Source organism: Anguilla rostrata, chromosome 9, assembly GCF_018555375.3.
Source record: "Anguilla rostrata isolate EN2019 chromosome 9, ASM1855537v3, whole genome shotgun sequence".
Classification (NCBI taxonomy): Eukaryota; Metazoa; Chordata; class Actinopteri; order Anguilliformes; family Anguillidae; genus Anguilla; species Anguilla rostrata.
Window position 1 is genome coordinate 53,242,382 of NC_057941.1, and position 12,726 is coordinate 53,255,107.

General features: G+C 47.4%; 1 protein-coding gene across 4 annotated transcripts in view; it reads right to left on the minus strand.

The window, feature by feature from the left end:
* Positions 1–12,311, minus strand: part of LOC135264205 (disks large homolog 4) — a 68,579-nt gene extending 56,268 nt beyond the window's left edge. For 2 of the 4 annotated variants that reach the window (XM_064352945.1, XM_064352944.1), the window contains exon 1: positions 7,882–8,522. In XM_064352945.1, the coding sequence (XP_064209015.1) occupies positions 7,882–7,911 (30 nt within the window). In that variant the 5' untranslated portion in view covers positions 7,912–8,522. Of the gene's footprint in view, positions 1–7,881; positions 8,523–12,130 lie in introns of those variants that run through there. The other 2 variants (XM_064352947.1, XM_064352946.1) reach the window with 2 other exon arrangements.
* Positions 12,312–12,726: the final 415 nt, after the last annotated feature.

Consider the following 12,726-nt stretch of genomic DNA (forward strand, 5'->3'; position numbering starts at 1 on the left):
CATACATTCCGAAACAACAAGATTTATCGAGAATCCATCATTACATGTTAACCAGAGAGATTCCACCATAATCACATTACACACAAAAATTACACACACTAATACATCACACACACACACACACAACCAAATACATCACACACAGGTTAAGAGGGGTGTCTGTGTGTTTGACACAGTGTGTGTGCGCACGTTACTGCAGTCTGTGTGTACAGCAATGTTCTGAAGGTCAATATCAACAGGGGAGCGAGAGAGCGAGAGAGAGAGATGGATGGATGAGAGAAAGCCAGTAGAGCAGAAAGAGGGAAGGGGTAGAATGATAGCATTACTGAGGAAGGAAAGAGAGAGCAGAGGAAGAGGGTGGGAGTGAGGGAAGGGGGGATGATGGAGGGGAAGAGAGGATGGAGATGCAAGGGACTGATGACATGTAATAATACTCCAAACAGCTCACAGCTCAAGTAAATCACATAGCTGTTCATCTTCATCATGAATATGCCTCTCCTTTCACCTCAACAACAGCATGAGAGAGTGTGTGTGTGTGTGTGAGAGAGAGAGAGAGAGAGAGCTGTGTTTGGGTGTGTGTGTGTGTGTGAGAGTGTGTAAATAGTGAGTTAACACAGCTTTACTCTGTCACAGCTAGAGATGGTTTACTTATGTCGGAAAAAAAAGCACCTTTCGTAAGTCGCTGGATAAAAACAACTGAAGAATGGCTGAACTGTAAATTTAAAACGGGAATTTATAAATTCCCCTGTTAAAAATATTAATACTGCACTTATGATTCCCCTTACATTTGCAGACACACCAGAAAGAAAATGAGAGAAAAGGGGTGAGGGAGGCAGAGAGGGGGGAAGGAGAGAAAGGGAGGGGGGAGGAAGGAGTGGAATTTGAGAGGGGTGACATCATTGTGTGTGGGGGGGCGGAGTGGGGGGGTTATTACAGGAAAGAGGAAGACAGAAGCAATAACATGATGGGGGGCAGTGGGGGGGGGGGGGGGCTGAGGGGGAAGAGAGTGAAGGGGCAGGGGGGGGGGGCTGTGCCTGTTTCTCCTGGTTGTAAATCTATTCCTGGCTTACATGGCAGTACATCACATTTTGCCATTGAGCAGATGTAACTTACACAGCTGGCATTTCTCACAATCCATTCACACATCTGCGCAGTTACTGCAGCACCTCAAACAGCCCGAATTACCAGCCCAGCCAGTCCGCTCCCTAACCACCGTGCTTCCCTGCGGTCCTGCGTGGGATCGGACCGGGACGGGTCTCTGGGAACAAACTGTTCCAGCATCAGAAAAAATCTTCAGAACTTTTTTATGATGATAAACACACAGTATCACGCACACACAATCACGTACATGCACACAGGCATAGAAGCAAGCACACACACACATACACACACACACACACACACACACACACACACACACACACACACGTATACAGAGTACAAACAGTCCTGGGCTTATGAGTCCTGTCATATCCTAATGAAAGTTAAGGAAACCTTGATCGGAACTGAATATCCGTTCATGCTCTTATTTCTGAAAACAACTAAATAGCTTTTTATTTCCACACGGATAAAGACTGTGTTTCAGAGAAAGCGACGAGTTTCGCCCTTATGAAGGGGCTGCTGGTCTGGCCAAATCTGCCCCTCAGTTTCAGCATGGGGGCATCACACTCAACTCACAGCTTCTCGTGGATTTCAAACAGATCTACAAAAGATTTCCCTAGAAAAGTTCACACATCCATGCATGTACACACACACACACACACACACACTCATACACACACACATACACACACACACACTACATTCCCTCACACACAAACATGCACATGCACTCTCTGTATTCCTAATACAGAACTGGACTACATTTCCCATCAGCCACCTGGCAACAATCTCACAGCATTCAGGCAATCAGGTTCCTAATTCACCATAATTCCTTTCATCATGCCCAGCCTGCCCCGCAGCTGTGTTCTGTTCTGCAGCTGCGCAGTCACTGCACTGGAGGTCTGTCCAGCTGCAAGCAGCCGGAGCAGGCGACCACATGGGTGTCCCGTATTTCAGCCCAAAAATGCTCTGCCCTGTACGGGACGCTCCCTCTGTATTATCCCTGCCGTCAGGAAATTTGGGGGTGGACCTTAAAAGTTGGGGTGCAAGACCACACTATTCACAAATCCCACAGACAGAAGCATCTGCATTTTTACCACAGCCTCACCCTCTACATATCTACCCCAGGGTCAGCTTCCCAAGACAGCTACCCTACTCCAATTAGTGAGTGTACACCATGTTATAATCTGTGAGCACATTACATTATAATCTGTGTGTGCAGTACATTATAATTACTGTGTATGTTACGTTATCATCGATGTGTGCACAGTATGTTATGATCAGTGGGTGTACATTACACTATAATCACTGTGTGTACAATATGCTATAATCAGTATGTGTACGTTGTTATAATCAGCGTGTGGACATTACACTATAATAAGTGTGTGTACTTCACATTATAATCAGTGTGCAGTACATTATAATCTCTAATCCAGAGTGATTTACACAGCCCACATTGTTACACAGAGTCCATCCATAGCGCTGCAAGCCCCATGTCCAGTTCCCTAACCACTGTACCACACTGCTGTGGGTGTGTGACAGACAGCAGCTGGCTCAGGGTCAGTGAACACGGAAACAAAGAGCAAAAGCAACGACAAAACACAGCTCTGTTTGCCCTCCGCATATCCATGCACAGCATTCTTATACCATTCCCAAAGAACCCTGGGAAAATCGCTGTATTCCTGTAGAAATAATGTGGCCCAATCAGATCGCTCTGAGAGACAGTGATCCAATCGGATCGCTCTCAGAGACAGTAATCCAATCAGAGCGCTCAGAGAGAATGTGACCCAATCAGATCGCTCTGAGAGACAGTGATCCAATCAGAGTGCTTGGAGTGACAGCGACCCAATCGAATCGATCTCAGAGACAGTGACCCAATCGGATCGCTCTGAGAGACAGTGACCCAGTCAGAGCCTTCTGAGACAGAGACCAAATCACAGAACTTTGAGAGACATAATTATCACATTATTATTTGTATATACTATTTTATACTTTTCTATGCAAATGTAAAAAATAAACAAATGACTGAAAGAAATAAATTGATTTAAAAACAAAAACAATTTAATTTCTCTCACAGCAGTCCCTCTAGAGGCAGTTACCACAACATGCTACAAAAACCAGTTAAATATATAAATAACATTTCTAACTGACTTCACAAATTCTCAGAACTGCAACCAAAAATATGAAGTAGCAACATGACTGTTTGTTCATGCTGTAGAGAGAGAGACAGAGAGGGCCGGGGGGAGGGGGAGAGAGAGAGAGAGTGCTAGGCGTCTGTCTCTATTCTAATCCTTGTCTCAATTGGCTCCACGTCTGCGGCATCTTTAGCAAACTCCCTGTTTAAACCCCTTGGTTTTTCTCACGGAAACAGAAGAGCCAAGAGACTTAGGAAATATCCACAGATGAACTATCCAAGGACGCTTCTTCTCCCGGTTATGTAACAGAGCTTCATATTTAACATCCCCAGTGGTACAAGATATCAGTTGGTAATTTCTCTTTTCTACTAGAAACAGCCAGGGATAGGCGATGTAGCAACAATATATTATTGCATGTAGGCTTGGCTACAGGTGCCACACTCCAGAAATTCGACTGTAGGCCCAGGGGCCAAACGTCTTTTCAGGGCCAAACAGGGCCTTTTATAGACATCAATTAGATCACTTTGATCAGTTAGAACAGAGACACGTGTTTTTCAGAAGCATCATAAAGGGTGACTGAGTCCAGGTTGGCATCTGCAGTCAGCACTCCTACTAACAAAATCATAAGTAACATCTGTGCATACAGCATTTTAATAAGGCATCTACCTGATTTGCAGTACGGCTTATTCCTACATTTAAATAAATTAAAAAAACATCTGTGGAAAATGTTTGGCCTGTATTTTTTATTATTATTTTAAATTCTGGCTCGCAGAAAGTATTTGTTGAAGAACGTTGGCCTTCCCTGTCCCCTTCCTGATTGGCTCACTCAGAATAGAGGCTCCCCACGGGCACAGGGTGGCGGTTTCGCGCCCCTGGGTTCGACCTTGAGGTCCCGCAGCAGCAGGAAGGCCTGGTTTCCCCGGGTTACCGCTTTATCAGTGCCCCTTAGACGCTCCCCAGGTACCCCCAGATCAGAGGCCGTCCCCCACAGTCCTGTTACTGCCTGCGGCGATGCCCAAGACACGCTTTCACAAACCATCCGCTCAAACGGCGATGGCGAACAGCAGTTCATTCAGACGTGTAAAAACATTTTTACGGATGCAGCTGCACATACTTGAAGTGAATTTAACAGATAAGCGGATGGTGTTGAGCAGAGAAGGCTCAAGGATTTTGGGGCCCAAAACAAAAGGTAATCGGGTGCAACCGATCGCAGACCAAGCAAGCCTACTGACCACAGCAAGCTCCACCACAGACATACTCCTTACAGACCGACTGACCACAGCTAGCTCCACCACAGACATGCTCCTTACAGACCGACTGACCACAGCAAGCTCCACCACAGACATACTCCTTACAGACCGACTGACCACAGCTAGCTCCACCACAGACATACTCCTTACAGACCGACTGACCACAGCTAGCTCCACCACAGACATGCTCCTTACAGGCCTACTGACCACAGCTAGCTCCACCACAGACATGCTCCTTACAGACCTACTGACCACAGCTAGCTCCACCACAGACATGCTCCTTACAGGCCTACTGACCACAGCTATCTCCACCACAGACATGCTCCTTACAGACCTACTGACTACAGCTAGCTCACACAGACATGCTCCTTACAGGCCTACTGACCACAGCTAGCTCCACCACAGACATGCTCCTTACAGACCTACTGACCACAGCTAGCTCCACCATAGACATGCTCCATATAGACCTACTGACCACAGATAGCTCACAGAGACAGGGCCTTTACAGACCAACTGACCACAGCTAGCTCACACAGACATGGCCTTTACAGACCTACTGACCACAGCTAGCTCACACAGACATGGCCCTTACAGACCTACTGACCACAGCTAGCTTCACCACAGACATGCTCCATATAGACCTACTGACCACAGATAGCTCAGAGACAGGGCCCTTACAGACCTACTGACCACAGCTAGCTCCACCACAGACATGTTCCTTACAGGCCTACTGACCACAGCTAGCTCCACCACAGACATGTTCCTTACAGGCCTACTGACCACAGCTAGCTCCACCACAGACATGCTCCTTACAGGCCTACTGACCACAGCTAGCTCCACCACAGACATGCTCCTTACAGACCTACTGACTACAGCTAGCTCCACCACAGACATGGCCCTTACAGACCTACTGACCACAGCTAGCTCCACCACAGACATGCTCCTTACAGGCCTACTGACCACAGCTAGCTCCACCACAGACATGCTCCTTACAGACCTACTGACTACAGCTAGCTCACACAGACATGGCCCTTACAGACCTACTGACCACAGCTAGCTCCACCACCGTTTCCTGTACTCTTCACTGTTCTGTGTCGTTCAACAACACGTGTATTTCTGAGCGGTCAGAGAGAGGGGGAGGAGGAGGAGGAGGAGGAGGAAGGGGCAAAGCAGGAATACGGAAAGAAAACAACATCAGCGGCCACCTTTTATCCCCTTCACTTCAGAAAGTGATGTCATCACATTTTAACAGGCCGGCCGCCTCTTCAAGAGTTTTAAATGCCACATACTCACCGATTCACACAATGCCACCTTCACCCCCCCCCCCCCCCCACCCCCCCTTCCGTGTGCTTTGAAGCTGAACTCTGAAAAGAGGACGAAAATACATCCCAGCGTCTCCTGTTTCCAGACATCTCTCATTTGACATGCAGAGGCTGTCCAGTTGCAGAATCAGAATACATTTTGTCCCTTTCAGAGAGAATTCTTTCAGTCTATAGTCTCTGTGTTTGAACAGACACACATCCACACTGGTCACATTCAGACACACATCCACACTGGTCACATTCAGACAGACACATCCACACTGGTCACATTCAGACACACATCCACACTGGTCATATTCAAACAGACACATCCACACTTGTCACATTCACACACACACATCCACACTGGTCACATTCACACACACACATCCACACTTGTCACATTCACACACACACATCCACACTGGTCACATTCAAACAGACACATCCACACTGGTCATATTCAAACAGACACATCCACACTGGTCATATTCAAACAGACACATCCACACTGGTCATATTCAAACAGACACATCCACACTGGTCATATTCAAACACACACATCCACACTGGTCATATTCAAACAGAAACATCCACTATTCAGACAGACACATCCACACTGGTCATATTCAAACACACACATCCACACTGGTCATATTCAAACACACACATCCACACTGGTCATATTCAAACACACACATACACACAGGTCATATTAAACCTGGGGCATTCCCTCCCTTATATAGACTCAAATACACATCTGCAAACAGAGTCACATCCATGTATCCCTGTGCAAACAGAGTTTACCCAGCATGCACCTGGCTCAGTGCGAAAAGCAACACAGCAGAGACACTTATCCAAGATCACTGCATGTATTTGCAGGTAAAGTCAGCATTTCCCCTTCTCTTTGCCTCTGTATTCATCCCCCTCTTCCTCCACTCATCGCTTTCTCTCACCACACATCCCTCTCTTTCTCCACTCATCCCCCCCTCTCTCGCTCCATTCGTGATCCGTTTCTCCTCTTTCAGGCCACAGATTTCACCCTTAAGCATTTCTGCAACAGACACCCCTTTCTCCCTTCATCACAACACAGATAAACAAGTGTGAGAGACCAATGTGGAAGGGAGGGGGAGAGATGTCTACAGAGAAAGAGAGAGAGGTGGAGAGAGAGCCATAAAGAGAGAGTAGTTTAGTTGTACTTTATATACATTGCAATGTATCTTTTTTTGTAAAGATTTGGCAACACATATTGAACTATGTCCAGCCAACAGAGCATGTTAAATGGAATGGAATGGAGATGTGCAGGGCAGCAGGCAGCACACAGAGGCGGTTTCCCGGGGTAACAGCCCCAGACCCAGGTGCGGGGCAGGTTAGCGCTCCTGCCTCCCGCTCGGCCTCAGACCCAACGCTCCCCCCCATTCACTGAGCCCAAAACTTTCCGTATGGCCCTCGGGACCCCCCCCCCACCCAGCGCGTTACCGCCACGCGCTCCCGCGTTCCGCCCCGGCGCCGGAAACCAGGCAGGAAGCGGGGGATGAGGAGGAGGAGGAGGAGGAAGAGTGTGAGAATAAAACGGTCACCTGAACGCAGACGCACATCCGGTGGGCCTGTGCACATTATATAAACACCTCGTTCCCTCTTTCTCTCTCATTCCCTCTCTTTCTCTCTCTCTCTCTCTCATTCCCTCTCTTTCTCTTTCTTTCTCATGTGTGTATGTAGTGGTGGGGGGGTGCAATACGATGTACAATGGCATGCCCCCCTCCGCATTTTGTCTGCTCTTGGCCTGAACTACAGTCCCCATCATCACTGTGTCCCAAACTCACACACACATAGAAACTCACACACACATTCACACTTGTTCACATGCAGATATCACACATCACACACACATATTTTCATACAAACTTGTTCACACTCGCTCTCAGATTGATGGCAGGTGCACACACACACACAGCATATAGCAGCAAACACAGAATAAAAAACCCAGCTGTGATAAAATTAGGAGGCAGAGAAGAGAAAGAGAGAGAGAGGTAGAGAGAGGTGAAGAAAAGGCTTAACCCCTCTCCTTCCCCCTCGGTGGATAGACACTCTTACCTTTGTAGTCACAATGCAGAGACAGTCCATGATACTGAAGAGAAACAAGTGGGGTTCAGCTCAGCTCCCCCAAGACCGAGGGATGGACCCCCACACCCTCCCCAACCTTCCCCTCCTTCCGTCTACCTGCCTATCCCTTCTTTTCTTTCCCTTCTACGCTCTCTCTTCTTTTTTCTGGACTGACTGAAACAGACACGGAAAGCGAGCAAGGAGGGAGGGAGGGAAGGAGGGAGGGAGGGAGAGAGGGAGAGAGAGAGAATGCTAAGCAGGAGAGGGAGGGACAGAGAGAGCAAGAGAGGGAACGAGGGAGAGAGAGAGAAAGAGCTTCTATTTCTGCCGGTCAGAGATTCACCATAAACATGGACGGAGAGATGAAGAAATGAGAGAGAATAAAAGGAAAAGGAGAGAGGGACTGAGGAGTGAAAAAGAGGGGGGAGGAAGCAGGGTTGGGAGAAAAGGCAGAAAACGGAATGGAGAGAAGGGGGGAGAGAGAAAGAGAGAAAGGAGGTGACGAGGGTAAAGGGGGAAGTCGCTCTGCCGAGAAAGAGGGAGAGAGGGAATGAGAGAGGGAGAGAGGGAATGAGAGAATAGACAGAGAGGAGAAATGGAAGCAGAGAGGGGGGGAGCACGAAGCAAGCGAGGGAGGGATGGAGAGAGGGAGGGAGGGAGGGGTGGAGGCGAGAGAGCATGTGAATACAGCAGGAATTAGACGGGATGAGAGAGAGAGGGGTGAGTTTGCTTTACGTGTGCATTTTCTCAGAATGCATGATCAATAAAAGCATCAGAAAATGTGATGGAGGGATAGAGGGGGGAAGAGCAGAAGGAGAGATGGAGGAGAGAGAGAGAGGAGAGGGCTGTACTGGAAAACCCCATGTTAAAATTATTTAATTTTTTTTTTTTTTTAAAGGGAGAGATTTAAATGGAAGAGGCAGAAAGGGAGGGAGGGGGTGTGGGTAGGTGGGCGGTGGGGGCGGGGGGTGTCTGGTTGCCTTGGCAATAGTGGTAGTTGTTGCCGTGGCGATGGCCGTGATTGTTGCCATGTGGACATTTCCGATCCAGGCGAGCTCGTGGATGTGCATGTGTACACGCATGAGCTGGGGAATTATTTTGTGTCGGCATTTCACAAAGCTGTAGCAATGTGTGCCCCTATTAACAGGTCCGCTGTGATTGGGCATGAACATGGCAGTGCCCGACTGGCACTCCTGAGCCAGAGGAAGTGTCCTGGCTGTCTGTGTCCTCACAATACGTTTCCTATGATGTCATAAGACAGGTTGCCTGCACGTAATTAATAAAAAAATGTAAAAAAAAAAATTAAAAAAAATGGAAACATAATTAGGTGATTGTGGTAGATTTTATATTCTGAATGACTGCTACAACAGCTGGATGAGCGCTGTGCGAATGCATATCTACGTACATCCCATCCCTGTCACTGCGAACACAATCCACACAGGATAGGGATCAGTCAATCTAGGTCTGCCTGTGGCATGGCCAACTCTGGCATTTGATTGGCATTTGATTGGCCAGAGCCCTGTGGGGGGGGTTCTGTGGGCGGAGCATGTCACTGCTTCACCACGCAACAGCGACCCCCTCTGGTGATTGTGCGCACCTGCAGCCCACCTGCCTGTGCCAGCTCCAGGTGAGGTAACCTGGTGGAACACACTTCAGAGGCGATGTGCCCGCACATGCACCTTGGCCCGCTCTCCAAACAGAGGGTCCAGAAACGAGACAAGCCCGCTCCGTCATTCCCCACAATCCCAATGGAGAGAAACAGACGGGCTGTGGGTGGAAACAGTGAACAGGTGCAAACTCAGCCTTAATGCTGAACGGCATGGTGCACCATGGGAAAAGGAGTCCTAAGCTGAATTCCATCAAGAATGCCAAGGCTGAAACTTCCCGACATGACCTGAAACTGCAGCCGCTCCCCTTTACCCCCCTACAGCTGATCTAATGTACCCCCGGTCACCTACTAACATAGACCAGTTACACAGACATAATTATTTACGTGTTATAGCAGTTTGGGTTGGCTGAGTGTGTGTGTGTGTGTGTGTGTGTGCGAATGAGTCAGTGAGTGGAGGAGAGGGGAAGTGAAAGAGAGAGAGAGAGGGAGCCAACGGTATGCAGGGAGTAATTAGTTAAGAGATGAATTCTTAATTAACAGTGCATTAGAGGCAGGCCACAGGAGCAGTAATTACTCCAGTGATAAACCGCAGGTGGACAGGAAGTACTGGGGAGGAAGCCGAGATCCGAGCGAAGATCCTGCACACTGAGGCAAGATGCACTTCTGCAGAAACCTGCATCGCTACACAGTACCGCTTCTGTGGAGAGCGACGATAGCAGGGCCTGTACGTACTGCGCCTTTAAGACCGTGGACTGTTCCACTGAGTGCGTTTGCGTGGGGGTGAGTGGTTTTCAGCGCACGTTACATCATCAGTAGTGAAGGTGTACCGAGACAACCCCCCCCCACTCTCCCCACCCCCCCGCCAGGGAGAAATGGTGCAGCAATAAAACGATTCCAAATGATGAACACACACCTTCTCCCCTGGGGTATGGAGGACAGGGCAGAAACCAGCCTGCGCTCACACTCTCTCACACACACACACGCTGTAAGCGCACAGACACACACAAATACCATAAGCCCACACACACGCACACAAAGAATATAAGCACACACACATACAAATACTATAAGCACACACACGCACACAGCACAGAATTGCTATAGGCACGCACACATACACACTGCATAAAAATACTCAAAGAACACACACACTCATTCACAAGGTTTTTCACACTCACACACACACACACACAGAGCAGAACTTTTGTCAGGGCTAACATGTAGCCTGCTCCAGATCTGTACAGGTCATCAGCAGTCAGTCACAGGCACGGCTATACATGCACTCAATTAAGAGCACACACAAAATAACCACTCACCCAAATGCTAAGACCAGAAAACAATTTCTCAAATACACAAGCACATCCATCCATGCACGCATGCACACACGCACACCACTTAACATCCAAATTTGTTCAGAGCTGGAACGAGGTTGCCATAGCATCACGATGCCGAGTTCTTTTTTGAGAAGACAGCGATGCCTGTGTTTGGTTGCTTTCTTTCATGTCATCTTTACAGTTTTACACACACTCCAACCTGATTGGCTATCACCAGAACACAGCACTGATGAGCTCTATATTTGAAAAAAAAAAAAATCTAAACTGAATTCTTTATGTTCCCATGACAACTATAACTTAGAGAGCTCTAAAGAGGATCCTTATTGCAAGAGTGAGAAATTGAACTGCACGCACTGTGTGTGTGTGTGTGTGTGTGTGTGTGTGTGTGTGGTTTGCCAGTCCTGGAAGGAGGTGAGGTGAGGGGAGGGGGGGATTGTAGTTTTAATGTTCCACAGAGAAACCACTTCACTAGCAGAGGGACAAACATGTATTAATCATCATTATTAATGAATAGCAGGGGAGAGAGAGAGAGAGAGGGGGGGAGAGAGAAAGAGAGATTGAGCTCAAGTAAAACAGAAATGATATATGGTTTACAGGCAAGTGAACATTCATAGCAAATTGCCACAAATGTAAAAACACAACCCAGATGAATGAGGAAAAAAATCAAAAATAAAAAACACACACTCAGACAAAAATAAAACACACCAGATATGTGCACACAAGAAAACGGCACCCTCTGGTGGACAAACTGTGGCGGTGCAGGAGAAAACCACAAACAATCTTGCACTGCGGTCTTGGTGGTTAAATGCTTACCGGTCATATCTCATGTCTTGGCAAATGTAATTTATTCATAAGGAGTGATTTTTATGAGTGATTTTTTTTGTACAGGTGATACAATGTGGTCATTCTGAAACAGTTACTGAACATTTGCAATGTACCCAGAAAAATTAAACATTCTATAACAAGGATATCATTACATGCAGCAGAATATTCTGTAAGCTCCAAAGAGGCCTGTGCGCTGGATGAAGGTTCTGCTAATAAATCATCTCCTCGCCCGTTACTGTGGACTTGTTGAGGTAAACTCTGTTAGCCCATGCTAAGTCTGGCCCCAACTGTTATATCCCAAAAAAGTGCACAAACATGGCCAAAGGTAGGTAAAGATTAATATGGGGGGGAGCACAAGTCTACGCTGCCAGTAGTTTAAGTGGGTTGGGATTTGTAGGCCCTTTGCCCCCCCCCCATATGAGAAAGAGAGAGAGGGAGAGAGAGGATAGAGAGGCTGACGCATGGTAATTACCTTCTCTTCTTCCTTTCATCTGTCCATCCTTATCTTCCCCCTCTTTTCTTCCCTCTTTCCCCGAGCTCAGGGCGGTAAAAATCTGCCAATTCAGCACAGCTCCAGCGTGACCCCACTGCGCACCAGAGGAGCGCACAAACGCGCCATTACCGCTAAAATGCAGGAGTTACTTCATTACCGCTAAAATGCAGGAGCTACTGTATTACCGCTAAAATGCAGGAGTTACTGTATTACCGCTAAAAGTCTTTGAAGGGATTCTTTTAGCCATGTCAACTTCTTTATCGATTAAATTTACTGAAAAGATGCTGCTCAGTTCTTCCTTAATCCTTAAACTCATTCAAACATCTGACAGGGTGACCTCGTTCCCATCTGCGTTCTTGGAACTTGGAACATTTTACTGAAATGTTTTAATATGGACATCCAGGTGTTCACCCTCTCAGCATTTCCTCTCAATAGATTTCACCTGGCAATCCATCAATTAAGTCATGTACAAAAAATGTGACTTTCTTTCTGAAGGAAAATCGTGGTCATGTTACTTACCTGATTATTCTGGCTTATTCCAGGATAACAAAGCTCTGCTCTGCTGCGAACTTCAG